This window comes from Cariama cristata, unplaced genomic scaffold, assembly GCF_000690535.1.
Source record: "Cariama cristata isolate BGI_N322 unplaced genomic scaffold, ASM69053v1 scaffold18738, whole genome shotgun sequence".
Classification (NCBI taxonomy): domain Eukaryota; kingdom Metazoa; phylum Chordata; class Aves; order Cariamiformes; family Cariamidae; genus Cariama; species Cariama cristata.
The window spans coordinates 28,818-43,043 of NW_009631913.1; the positions used below are offsets into that span (position 1 = coordinate 28,818).

Genomic DNA, 14,226 nt, shown 5'->3' on the forward strand with positions numbered 1-14,226 from the left:
GCAGGAATGACATCCTGTCAGAAAAAATCAATCTATATACACATATGCATCTCATCATATTTTTATTTCCATCTCCTTATTTCTCACGTACTTGATAAAGCCAGGGGGAAAAAAAAATTAACATGCACACACAGTGGCACTCCAGAATAACCACATTTTCTCTAAGGTGTTTCAAACACCATCTTTGTGTTTGAATGGAGAAACATAAGAATATTACAGCACAGGGACTTATTCAGTCAAGTATCTCATGCATCAAATTCCTTGAAGATCAGGGAGCAATGTTCACCCCGCAGCACTACAGATGGGCACCAGATTTTTCTACATGCAATGAAAGAAGCCAGCAAAGAAAGCAAAAGCTATTTTTAAAAACCCAGCAGGCACTACAAACAGACATCCTCCTGCTAATATCTCCATCAACAGGGAACAAAACCAAATATGCTGCACACCAAGCGAACACTTTGGATATACCAGCAGGGCAGACTGAAGAGAAGCTTTCACCTGCAAGGACTAAGCTCTTCACCTGCTGTTTGCAGAGAAGAACACCACGCACTTGATACCTCCCCACCCCAACACCCACAACTGCGCTCAGTGACTGCAAGCAGAGGGGAAGCATTGAGAGCACTAAAAGGCAAGAACTACCTTGCAAGAAGCTAAGAATGGTCTGTCCCAAACAAAGCTGAGCCCTCAGAGCACTTTTGCCATTTATTTGCTAATCAGAAGCTGGGCAAGAAAGTTGAGTTGTACTCCTGTATCTTCAATCTCACTATAGGGCTCTTAGTGCCCCGTTGACTCAACACAAGCAACTAGTATTACAGGAATTGAAACAAATATGCACAAGGAATTACAGAAAATCTGGTTACAAGCAAAGGCCTTGTCCGCTTCCACAGTGAAATCCAAGTTACAACATATCGGTAATGGAAACTGCACTCCAAACAATGCATTATGTATTAGGCTGATCCAGTCCACGACATACAGGACTTGATAAAGAAAAAGAATAAATGGAGAAAATTTCCACAGACAAGCTGTTTGCACAGCATATTGATGAGAATCACTGATTGGAAATAACATAATGCTTCCCTGTTGCATAATCTCGGCTCCATTCACACACAGTATTTCAAAACAATAACATTTTATACTCAGAATAATTGAATTCAGTTATTTTTGTCTGAGGAATTAAAATCTTAAATTCCATTTTTTTGATGATTTAACTTCACTAGGCAGGAACCTAATTGCAAATCAGGATGACAATTATTTCAACACCTTGGCTTCCAAAAGACACTCACTGGATTTTACATTTTTAAGCCCAATCCTGTCTTCAGAAGTTCAAGTGCCCTGCACCCTTTGACTCTACCCAACTTGTGCACACCCTAGAACTGCAAGGCAGAATAACTCCCATACTTTGTGATCTCTTCTCAAGCTCCCGATCCTCTTGCAGATGGGCAATCTCGTATTTTTTTCACTCTCCAAAATTAACACTGAACACCCACTGGATGCCAACGCTCAATGTTGGTACCTTGTAACCGATGATACTTGGAGACCAAAACATAAACAAGCAAAAGGGGAGGCCCCAGGATCCATCACTCACTGAGCTGAAGGTGATATACTAGCTTAAGGAATGGAAAACTACCACTGCAGGATAATAAATCCTTCTTCCAAGTCCTCCTTATCTCCATACTGTCAAGACAGTTTGTGCCAAGAACCACCACGAAACGTATGATGAACTGCCCATAAAACCTGTACACCACCACAGCATTTGATCCAATGACAAGAGGGTGTAAGCAATATCAGAGAGTAAATATAAGGAAGTCCAAGCAAGGAGAATCTGTATGATGAAAGATTTAAAAATAATTGAGCAGATGACATAAAGTACCCATTGCTTCTTTCACATATAAATCAGTACTTTCTTACTTTCTCAGTGCCATTATTTTCACTACATTCACTCCTTGACAGATTGCAACACTTTTACAGGCAAATACCATTCTTCATCTGAAATACTGCAGTACGATATGCATTGCTCCCTGCCTTACAGCATTGTCTTTGAATGTCGCCTCTTGTCCCAACAACTCTATTTCCTGCAAGGAAACTGGATGGATATTCCAAACAGGCAATAATTTTCAAGAAGCTACTGAACACCGAAGACCCAAAGAAAACCCATCTTCAGCACTGTGATTTACAAACCAATGAATTCAAAACCTGTCAGTACTTGTAATACAGCCACTAACAAGCTGAAGTGCATGCTGTCTGGGCTTGCCAACAGGAAACTGGGGATCCTTTCATTTCCCTCAGCTGTGTGCCTTCTGTGCTATCTAACTTCAAATATATTAATCCACCACCCAGTTTACTGTCTGACTTCAATTAGCGATATCACTCCGAGTACAGCACTTGAATGACAAAAAGCCAAGAAAAGAACAATTTTATTTCCTCCATCACTGACCCAGTACAAGTGTAGTGTATCACTGTACACCTGGAACAGTTTGTGCTACTACTGAGACAGCATAAACTGCAAAAAACACAGGCAAAGTTTCAGCAACATAAAGCATCTTTAACATTGACTTCTCTCCTTACTTTTATCCTTCATGAGTATGTTACTTACTTTCATATTCCCTCGTCTTTCAGCTTAATTTACTGCAGGCTTTAAGAAGCACAATTTGATGGCAGTAAAACTGATGAAAATACAACACAAAGCACATTTCCTAAAGAAATACAGTAAATAATATAAAAACTGCCAAAGAAGCTTTATGAGCATGACAACATAGCAAAGAAAAAGATATCAAAGTAGGTAACACCTCCTGTTAGTTCTGTTTCAGCTTTAGAGCAAGAAAAGGCCACAGTGGGATGAAAGAGAAGCCAAGTGACCTAACTTTATCAGAAACCTGCAGCAACGGTGGAAGCAAGATAAGAAAAAGCCACCAAGAAAATTCACGGGAACAGATTTGGGTAGAGCACACTTTCTTTTTGATAACTGCCACATATGCATGGAGTGCAGAGACAATGAAACCTACCGAATCACTCAGCAATGGCAGCATTCTCATTGAGCACAGAAGATGCCTGTAGAGACTAAGGAAGATTCACCCTCACCTTATTCCTCAAGGTAATAGGAGAGACCACGAAGAATCATCCTCCTCTTCAAAATCTCGTCTGACATGATCGCTAACCTAGATAAGTGATGTGATACCAAGACCATCTGATAAACTGAGGCCAAGCAGCACATGCAGGACTTCATACTACACTTCCATGGTTTGGGAAGGGAGACTCACATGGGAAATGAAGTCCAAAATTCCACGTACACATCTTTTGTACGGTATTTCTGGCTAATCTCTGCAGTGCTTTCAAAGTGGGCATGCCCCACATTTGGGAACATGCTGCCTTACATCTCCTTTTCCATCTCTGGAACAAAGGTGAGCACAGTGAACAACCAGTACAACTGTAATTGGTGACTTTCTTTTATTTCTCAGGACAGCATGAACACCGTTACCTGCCTGCATCTAATGACAGCCCTGCTTCATAGAGGCAGGCAGGTTAAGACGTGAAAGACAAAATACAGCTGCTCCTGCAGAGCAGTAGGTAGAGAGGAAATGAAGAAGCAGAAATGGTATGGACAGTGAAGGAAGAAGAAGGAATTAACAAGGAGACCAAAACCAGAACCCCAGTAAGGGACAGGGTGGCCTACAAAAAGCCAAACTCATCACTACCAGCATGTATCAACTACAGACCAGAACCAGAGAGTGGCAGGAAAGACAAGAAAAACTTAACACACAACTGCAACAAATGCTCCTAAATTCTGAACCCCATTTTTATTTTTAAATGCTTGGCTCTCATGTTAGCCATTGGAGTGGGGCCCTCTCTCCCCATGGATAGATTTCTGAAACTGTGCTAGTCTGACAGTCTGCCTGCCAGACTTCTTTCAGTTTGATGAAGCACCACACCGTGCTGCTTAAATCATCCATAGCTAACGGAAGGTTACAGATACAGGGTCTAGCGAAACCCAAACCCAAACAACTGCAGCTGAAACTATGCCTTGTACTTTAATCCCATACAGAAAGGAAAGTCTCCAAACCCCAGTCAGAGTGTAGCCACAAACACAGCTGTGCCATTACATTAAGGCTGACATGCAGTACTACCCTCTCTTCTAAAATTCACTTTACTACAATATGTAAAAGCTACAAACGAGTAAACCATGAGGCAGGGTACCCTAAAAAATAAAAAAGGGAATAGCTTTCCTTCCCCGCCCTGACCTCAGTGTCCAGGTTAGCGATTCTTAGTGTTTACTTTTTGTGATAAAGCTAAAGGACAAAGTGGATTCCCTCATTTATTTCATACAGAGTGCTTGCCCAATTACCACCATGTCGATACACCGTATATTACTAGGAGTACACACAAGCACCAACATGAAGGAAATGTCATAACTTCCATGGAAGTAATGGAGTATCAAGCACGATTCTTATTTGCCAGCTAATTATATCAGAAGGCAGGTATAAGCCCTTATGGACAAATCTGGACCTTGTTTGTTCCAAAACTCTCCCAAATGTCTAACATGACTCTCTGGCTTGGACAACAAGGAGCAGAAAAAAAACAAAGTCTGTCTTAAAACAATGTGTTAACACCTCACAGCAACAACCCTCTCTCCCCACAGCATACCATAAAACGTACCACAACACTTATCCTGCAACTAATGAACAGTAGTATCCTCCATGATCTTATTTTTAAAAAAATTTCAGAAAACAACAAAGTTTTGTTGGGCACTTCCAAATTAATTTAAAAGGGGATGCCCCATCTGCCCCATCCACCACTTATGGTAACGTGATGCTTTTACAACCAGCAGCAAGAAGTAACACACATTAGGACATGACAAAGACCCAGCTACATGCTTCCACAGCAAATCCTCAGCAGCAGAACAGATTGAAATATCCTGGGAAGGGTGAGTCAGGAGCTACGGATCCAAGTATAAAACTCTCTCCTAATCCAGACAGTGAGATTATGTTTTGGATGGAGAGAGCCAGTGCTTTGAATTCTCTCTCTCCTGTCACCCCCTGCCATATGCTGCCATTTCTTTTCTTTACTATCAGAAGTGGCTAGGGTTTCTCTTCCCATCCCCCAACTGCTTCATTCTCCCCCTGGCAGGCAGTCAATTCCTCCGGCTGTGTGCGTTAACACCCTGCAGCCCATAAAGTACTCACTCTGAGCTCTCACTGCTGCTGCCACTTGCAAAGCTGCTGTGCTGGTCGCCCTGGCCCAAAACCTGGACCCCTAAGGACCTGACGGCCCGCATCAGAATCGCCTCCATTGCTTCAACTGATAGCTTCTCCAGGACGATCACCCGGCATCGGCTCAGAAGAGCGGCGTTGACTTGGAAGGAAGGGTTTTCTGTGGTCGCTCCTATCAGGGTCACAGTCCCACACTCGACGTGAGGAAGGAAAGTGTCCTGAGGATGGGAGGGAAGCAGAAAAAGCTGATCTCTATCAATGACAACCTGAAACATCCCATGTGAGTAGGCTACATTTTTGGTGTCTTGTAAGTCTTTGGGTTTCGTGTTGATATGACAAATAACCTCACTGACACGGCAGCTCATTTGCTCAGCTATCTAAATGATTTAATTTCATGCACACAGCACGTTATGGGCTGTTCACCTTAAAACTCCTGCTTGCACTCAGAATGACCATACCAGCTGAAAAGCGTGTCAAAAGTCTGCAAATTTTTAGTTTCTTTATGTGACTTTGGTTTATTGCTTGGCAAACATAAGATATCATGAAATTGCCTCATCAAATATAACAAATAGTGAGGCTACTTCTAAATACTCTTTGAATCAACCTTTAGGGCTACAATTCCCCTTATATTTCTATAGGATAGCTCAGAAAACTATAGGGAGATCGCAGTGTGGTTCAATATAAGAACTGTAACTTGTAGTACAGAATTCAAGCTTTCCCTGGTATGACTAAAGAAAACTTATACCTAGGAAAGGAAAAAGAAAAAAACCACCCAAGTGATGGCTGCAGCAACATGTTATCCCAAAGTACCATGCCATGCCTTATTTTCCTCTTTTCTCGCAGTGAAGAGGGAATAACATTGAACCACACACCCACCCTAGGCGCATTCACATTCCAGACCTTTTTAAAGGTAATGCAGAATGCTACCCTCAGGGTGGAGGCTGCAATGAAGATGTGTGCAGCAAACATTACTAACATGACTTTGCAGAAACAAAATTTCAGAAAAATGTCATATAAAGCTTGGCACGTAAGTCAATTGTAAGTAAAGCTCAGCCTTTTATTTAATTCTTTGAATCACAATAATTAAATATTGATTTGAAATTAGTTACAGAATTTAATTTATATATTTCTCTCTAATTCATCTACTAAAAACATGAACATGAAAATCAAAAGCCCAAAGTAAGCTATCATCTTAAGGCAAAGTGGGAAATTTTTACTTTGTCAGAAGTGCTGACAAAGGCTCTTTGCAAAAAGTGGTATAGTACAATACCTGCTGAGATTTATTGAAACGATGGATCTCATCAATAAAGAGGATGGTTTTTCTCTTGAAGAGTCTTTTTTCATTCTGGGCTTGGCTGATGACATCTCGAACATCATTTGTCTTGGCACTTGTGGCCGACAGTGTCACAAACCTCGTGCCATTCTTTTTGCTGCTGTTGGCTATGATGTGTGCCAGCGTAGTCTGAAACAGCAATAGGAGAAAGCTTTTTAAAAATTGTTTTGGATACAGAAAGTACTCATTTGAAGGAAATATATAAAGAACAAAGCTATATATTCTGGACATAGGGACAGTGTGGACAGTTCATAGAGTAAGGTATTTTAGTTCATGCTATTCTAGCACACAGAAGACTTAAAAACTTCCTGCTAGAGGTAGCTGCCAATTCCACCACTGCATTTCTAAGGCCTGCACTTTTACATAGCAGCCCTATTCAGTCTCAATACTGAAAAGGCCAGCAATGACAGCTGTCTCCTTTATCACGGAAGAACAACTCTTTGCCAAACACATTTTTGTCACAGAAGGCAAGCTGACTGCAATTCACTGCACAGTTATTTTGTAGAGTATGTTAATGGATAAAGAGTTGGACTACCCCAAGACACCTGCAGAAGAGTTAACAGTGCAACCACATTTAAGAAATAAAAAGCTACAAAATGAAGCCTTTTCTATTTCCACTGCACATAAAAATGAAATTAATCAGACAGCAGTTCTCTACAAAAGCATGAGAATCTTACTACAGAAAAATTATATGTATACTTCAGAAAACATAACTCTTTAAATCTAAATAGTCAACAGTAATCAATGCTGGCCCAGGGAAGTAAACGGCAGCTGACCAAACAAACCCTTGGCAGGTTTTAGTGACCAACTATACTGTTTTTCTTTCCTTATAGACAACTCCTTCAAATTAGAATTTATTTATAGGGAATTTCACCAAGCCTACCAAAGCACAGAAGCAACCTCCTGTACTACCTCCCAGGCAGATTTACTACACCTGAACACATCACATGCATAATTTTCAGACTTTCCCTCACAATCTGTAGTAAAGGCAGGTGTATCTGCATGTCCCAAGCAGAGTGTATCTCTATTTGGAAGTACTGCTAGAGAAAAACAGGTGATTCTTCCATCGAGCTCACTCTTCTATAAAAGAAGAAGCCCAAGGAGACTGAAGACAGGACAGCCTCAGCAGATGAGGAGTGGGATAGGTGCTGACAAAACTGCTTCAGAAGATATTCCAAGTACTGAGGTTAAAGCAGCAGGTGCTGCCAACCTGATCCTCTTGCAGGAAGGCTGCAGAAGCAACCACCTACCCCATGGCTACCAGTGGTGTTGCAGCATTGCTCTGTCTCTTTAATGGATCTCCCTGTCCCTGAAATGGCAACCAGCCCAAGATGGGAAAGGGGAGGCTAAGGGGGAAGGATGTATCATTATAGACCCTCGCTTTAGTTTTAGTAAGGACTCCCTGATTATCTTCAGAAGAGGTGTCATTTCATGTCCTGATACAAGACTCACATCCTGTGTCAGATCCTCTCTCACCCCCCAGAGCTCAAAGCAGCTCAAAGCACCAACCCCTCCCCTCCTTGTATAGCTGCAGAAGATAACACTAGAAAGACCCACAGGAAAGTGCTTGCAGCAAAGCCTACAGAAATCAGGACAATCTGGAAGCCAAAAACCAAAAGTGAAACTATCTCTGAAACTAAGCTAACAAATAAAACCAAAGTTGGTGTTTCCTTACAAAAGGGCCTTGATTCAGAATGGATCTTCAGAGGATGTACCCATGCCTTAAAAATCACTGAAAGCATGGAAACCCCCAATACAACAAACCTGAGAATGAAAAAGGAAATATGTACCTCTTCCTTCTCTAAAAGTGGTGGGGGTAGGGGGGTGGGAAATCAAGTGGCTGTTCTTGTAGCTCCAACTTGAACTGGTAGCTCATACTGCATCCTGGCCCTCACTCACCAAGTCACAGATAGCTTTGTTGTTTACAAAAAAGCAGCAAGGAATTGTTTTTAAACACATGCACAGGAGTCCATATTTCTACTCCTAATTTAGGAAAAAAAAAAATACAAAAAGATTTGTTTGAAAGTTACTATTAGACCAAGAATCTACTTGAAAACTGCTGCACAGCTCTCAGCCAGCATAGACCTCTCCTGCTCTGCCAACTTCTAGGTCAACAAAGGTTGTAATAAGAGTAACATACATTGTCTTTCAAAAGCAGTGCTCGACATGGACAGGCATGTTCATGGCCTCTTCCTTCTGTTCTGCACAATCAATCATTTGGCAAGTCAACCTGCCCATCACATACAGGTCAAACTCTCCCTAGTCCTCTGAAAGCCTATTATTTCCCAGAAGTTCAATTTTTTAATGCTGCTTTTTCTCGTACTATCTCAAGCAAAAGTCAGTAACATGCTACACAGTTTTCTCCTTCTTTGTTACTATCAGGTTACAACCTAGGGAACATATAACCCAGCGGAGACTTAACATAAGCAGGGTAGCCTAAGAATGAAGGCACTAGCACAGAAGAAATACAACTAGTATGCTAAATGCCTAGTTTCTCTTACTAAATTCAGGGGCAATGTACTTGAGGGATAAGACGAAAACGAAAAATCTGATACGAAATAAGGCAGAAGAAAACGCACTGAATATCCTTCATCATCTGAAATAAATTTTGAAGTAGGTTTGATTGTTACATTAGGAAAAAGAAGTTTTAAAATGGTGACCCAGATGTTGCAATTTAATGTGAATTAATACATCCGTATCAGAACCAGCAAGACAAGCAGGAAGAAGAAATTTAAACAAGTTGATATTCCGCTCCTTTTATTATACAGGTGTTTCTTCTTTAGATCATGTTTTTTCCTTATGGGGAGGAGCAGAAATATTGTTTCCTGTAAATTAAGTGGTATTTATATCAATGAGAATAGGAGTGATCCCACAAACTAACCTTTTGCTAACGTCACTAAAAATTACACCTTACAAAACTCACAGTGTAATATCCTTGCCCCTTCCAGAAATCATTCTCAGTTCTTGTCCATTATCCCATCAAACTGACCAAACTCACACCTATCATCTCAAGTTTTATGCTGAAAATTGCAAGACCTTACTGACTTACCTGTTTAGACAGGCTAAAGAAGTGCCACCATAAGGAGCCGTTCTCAAACATGGAAATATATCCACCATGAAACTCATGCACCATTACTCACCAATGAGTAACATTTTCAACTTGAGCCTGTGGTCACTTATTTCCAGATCCATTACACACAGAACAAACACATAACTGCCAAAACTGTCCTCCGCTGTCCTGCAAATTTCTCTGCGTCAGTCCAAATGAGAATATCCTTTCCCAAAGGCTGCAGCCATCCCAACCAAAACCCATCAACCAAACAAAAAAATAGCCAAAGAACCCCACTCCCAGCAACTATGCTACCAAGTCTTCCAGGCTTTGATACGAGTTACGGATGAAATAAAAGTAACATACAAAGTGTGTTTGGCTCCACACACCTCTCACCGTCAGAGCAGATGAGTCAATCAGATTTGCTGTTTTGGTTAGCTGGACGTTTGCACTAGGAGACAAGAATCTTCTGTATATCCACAAGTTTCCTCGACTGGGCAACTCTCTCTGAGTGCAACCTATTTCCCTATTCTCTGCGCTGCCACTACTCAATGCGACCTCACACCCACGGCTGGGAGAAAACAGTAAAGAGCAAGTACAAATTAAGTCCATCCTATTGATGCTGATGTTCAATAACTAACATTACCCACTTAGAAGTAAGGTGGTCTTTTTGCACCTCTTTACCAGGCCATTAAACTATGCCTACTGCATTAGCTCACCAAAGGCCCTTTCAGGAATCAAGAGTAGTACCACCTAGCTCTCTTCAGAAAGTGGAATTGAAAAAATTGGGAAGAGATTAGCGTATATGGTCAGATCATAGTCAAGAAGACTCCAGTCAAGAAGTTGACTGCGAAACCTAAGGTCATTCTTACCTCACTCTTGTGGAAGATCAAGTAGACCTTGTTTAGCGATCTGCCTAGGGTTGCCTGTTCCTGGAGACTTTCTTTATTCATTCTTAAACTGCATAAATTTACCAAAACAGCCATTGAATATGTCAGTTACAGAAAACACTCAGGTCTGTTTTCTGTCTGACAGAAAACTGTCTCTCGGGTTACATCTATACTGTGTTTAGAGAGCTCCTGCAAGGTGTGCAGAACAGCTCCCAGTTATTCTGTTCCAGCCTCACAGCCTTTTCATGAGGAGTTGACACTCACGCTACACTTTATGGGAGCACACTGGTGCAAGAGCTCTCCTCGCAGCTGAATGGGCCCTTCCAACACATGTGCTTCTCCCAACAAGTCTCGAAGGTTGTATGGTTTGCTAGGCCATGTTTAGGTGACCAAAGCAGATCTGGCACAGATCTGCACTAGTGTACAGGCTGTAGAGCAGCATGGATTATTCCTGAGCAGGGATAATCCAGCTGGTATCTAGGCTTTCCCACCAAGTGACTTTGCTGGTTTGTTCCAGAGCAAACCACAGTATAAATCATGTTTACAGCAGGGATGACAAAAGACAGCCTAGTGCAAAACACAAGCCCAACAAGCTAGCTGTACCTATAGACTTGTAGAGTCTAAACTATGTTACCAGAGTTCTGAACTGACATCCTGCTTTTTTCTGCTGCTCTCTGACCATGACTTCCTCTGTATTTTTGCCTCTTCCTTTCTTCTGGCCAGGATTCCTGTGTCTTTGCTTACATGGTGCTGCCATCAGTGGCCTCTCCTCACCCTCAACCCTCCCTTTGAGGGCAGCAGGGCCATAGCGTTGTTGCCAATCAGTCAGGAAAGGCTATACTCTGTTTCACTGCCTTGAGTGAGACACCAAGAGTGCCAGCATCCTTGGATGCCAGCCAGAGGGGCAGTTCCCTGGGATGCTGCTTGAAAACCTGGGGTCTGTCCTACCCAACAATGCTGAGCTGACCCCAAGCTACCACACTGCGTCACACGAGATGAGCCAGGATGCGTCTAAAGGAAACTGCCAAGATAGCAGATGCACACGGCCCAGGGACACTGTCTATAGAGATAAACGCAATCAAAAGTGGCAGCAGTTAGCACTTATATAAGGGCAGATGCTATTCTTACCCATCTTGTTTGGTATCCCACACCCCAAATAGGCCACTATGAGACTAGTGGAGGAGTAAGGTGTCACTGAACAACAGCCACAGCATGTGGTTTACAACACTACCAGAATCCAAGTCAGACCAAGCATAAACAGATGCAAGGTCACTGCATAATGTTTACTGAAATGGAGCTGTGCCTCCATTTGCTGCATCCAGATTTGTCTCCTTATATTCCAACTGCTTTACAAATAAAACTGTATTTTCTCTTCCAGTTTTCTCTTCCTAGAGAGCTACCCTAAGTTATTCCTGATTTAGATTGGCATAAGCAAAGTCAAGTACACTGTATTCGAAGACTTCTCCTAGGCAACTGCAGAGACAAACTCATTTTCAGAATTGTCCTGGACTTTCACTCTACACTACTATAAAAGACATCATGCATTTTCTGTTAAAAGTCTCACAGTAATCAATCAGAAGAACTCATTACTTCAAACGGCTCCAAGCAGTACGAATAAGAGAATATGAAATACACTCAAGTAATCAAATAGCCATTTAGGTAATCACTTGAATTAGCAAAATGGAAAATGCTGGAGGGAAGGGACAATAAACATGCAGGGAGCAAAATAATGTAAGTTGGACTTGCTGTCTGTGTTTCAATGTGTCATATAGCAAAGTCCTGAATAAAAACAAAGAAAAGAAATACAAGGGAGTCCTAGATATAAAATATAAACTCAGTGGAGATTTGATAGAAACTTCAAAGACCACTTACTGGGGTTTTTAGTGTTTTGCACTCATATCAACACAGCTTGTTTTACCTTAGTACTAGATTGCAGATACCACAAAAAATCACGTGCAAATGTTCTTTGTCGTATCTTTTGTAGGGAGCGGGTTCCAGACACTTGAGGCCTACCTATTTTCTTGTTAAACAGCAAATGTAAGAGGGAGTGGTTACCATATTTAAATACAGAATGTTCAGGTTTATAAGGCTTAAGCTGTATCTGTGGCATCAAAATTATTCAGTGCTCAAGTTACGCTGTGTCCCCCTGCTAACTCCTTACTAAATTGGTGCCCCATGGCAGACAAGCAAAAATCTAAATCCCTGCATTAAGGGGTCATAAATCGCAGTAGAGCTTACTCAGATTACACTAGGATTCATACAGGCTTTTAAAAAATTGCATAGTCAGGATGAACAAGCTAACTGTTCCTTAGTCAATAACCACAGCACCTATTTGAGGCAGCGTTTCTTCTTCTGGTCTGTGTCTGATCAGCTTCTTAAAAGCAGAAAAAGATGTTCTTGTGTTCAACACTTAACAGTGACAAAAGTAAAAAGAAGAGTCAAAGCCTTTTCACCGAGAGCACTTTGGCTTCCTTAAAAATTAGGATGACAAACTAAAAGTACAAAGATCACGCTCCCTTAGAAAAAGATGACTCAATACAGATGGAAACTCAAAAGAAAATAATCTCACAACAGAAGTACCTTGATTTTGTCTTTTCAATTTTGATTGTGCTTCCTTGAACAGTCAAGTGCAGCTGAGGTTGAAATCAACTTGGGCAGAGCAGTACAAAGCGCATGTATTTTTACTTGGGTACCTAGCTTTACTACTTTCATGATAAAAATTCTCCAAAAGTACTGTTGACCTACAACATGAAATACTGCATTTATAGCAGTTTAATAGCCAAGCTTACTCTCTTGCTTAAAAAAAAAGTCTGTTGAACTACTACTTCTCTACTACTTCTCATAAAGGTCCCCACTGATAAATAATATATAAATTAATTTGAAATTTGGCCCCAAGGATTAATTTCATCTCCAGTTTTTTGTTTTGCTTTTTTTTTTTTTTTTTTTTTTTTTTTCCTGCTCTATCCTTTTCAAAAGATGTATCGGTTAGCATGGCATTTGGCTGTAGAAATGGAATAAAGCATAGATGGGCTGCAATAACCAGATTCTGTGGGTAGCAGGAGCATGAAGGGGTTTAAAGAATCTATGACCATCTTACACAGCACTTCTGAATTTAGACCAACATATCTAATTCTACTCCTATTTTAGCACCTACCCTCTAATGCAAGGCTGTTTTCTTTGATGGGCAAAGCTTAGCATGTGGGCTTGTTACATCTGAAGCTACATAACACACAATTATTTCTTAACATTTTTCCCACTGAAAAAGACTGTACTTAACAGAAGGTTTTGATTATCAGTCCAAACACATCTTGAGGCAGTGAGAACACTTATTTCTCCTTCACAAGATCTTTCAAGTTTCAAGCACTAAGTTATGTGATTCTTCACATAAAAAGAGAAATAGGCTTACTTTTCATCTGTCCATCCTCCACCTGTTTCAGGTTACTTCCTCATGAAATGTGTTTTTAGACATGCTATGTAGTACAACCCAAACAGTAAGTGAATGAGGCAGGCAGGCAACCACAGACTTTTTTCCTATCTTTAGGGGGACTATTTTGCCTTGCATGTTAAATCTGTAAGGACAGGAATTTAATAAAAAATACCCAAGTAAAGGATAGAACTTTCAGTCATTTACCTGAGACAGACAACATGATTTATGGGGAAGAAGGCTCAAGACAAAACTATACTCCAGCACTGTCACAGAAATATTGATAAGCATGGGTAAAGGGAAAAGTTCAGCTTTTTGCAGCAGGA

The 14,226-nt window shown here is 41.0% G+C and overlaps 1 protein-coding gene across 1 annotated transcript in view; it reads right to left on the minus strand.

The window, feature by feature from the left end:
• Nucleotides 1–9,670, minus strand: part of WRNIP1 (Werner helicase interacting protein 1) — an 18,580-nt gene extending 8,910 nt beyond the window's left edge. Inside the window, exons 1-3 of the mRNA XM_009706161.1 lie at nt 9,587–9,670; nt 6,475–6,666; nt 5,178–5,422 (exon numbers count right to left, since the gene is read on the minus strand). Coding sequence (XP_009704463.1) covers nt 5,178–5,422; nt 6,475–6,666; nt 9,587–9,670 — 521 coding nt within the window. The remainder of the gene's footprint in view (nt 1–5,177; nt 5,423–6,474; nt 6,667–9,586) is intronic.
• Between the last annotated feature and the right edge of the window lie 4,556 nt (nt 9,671–14,226).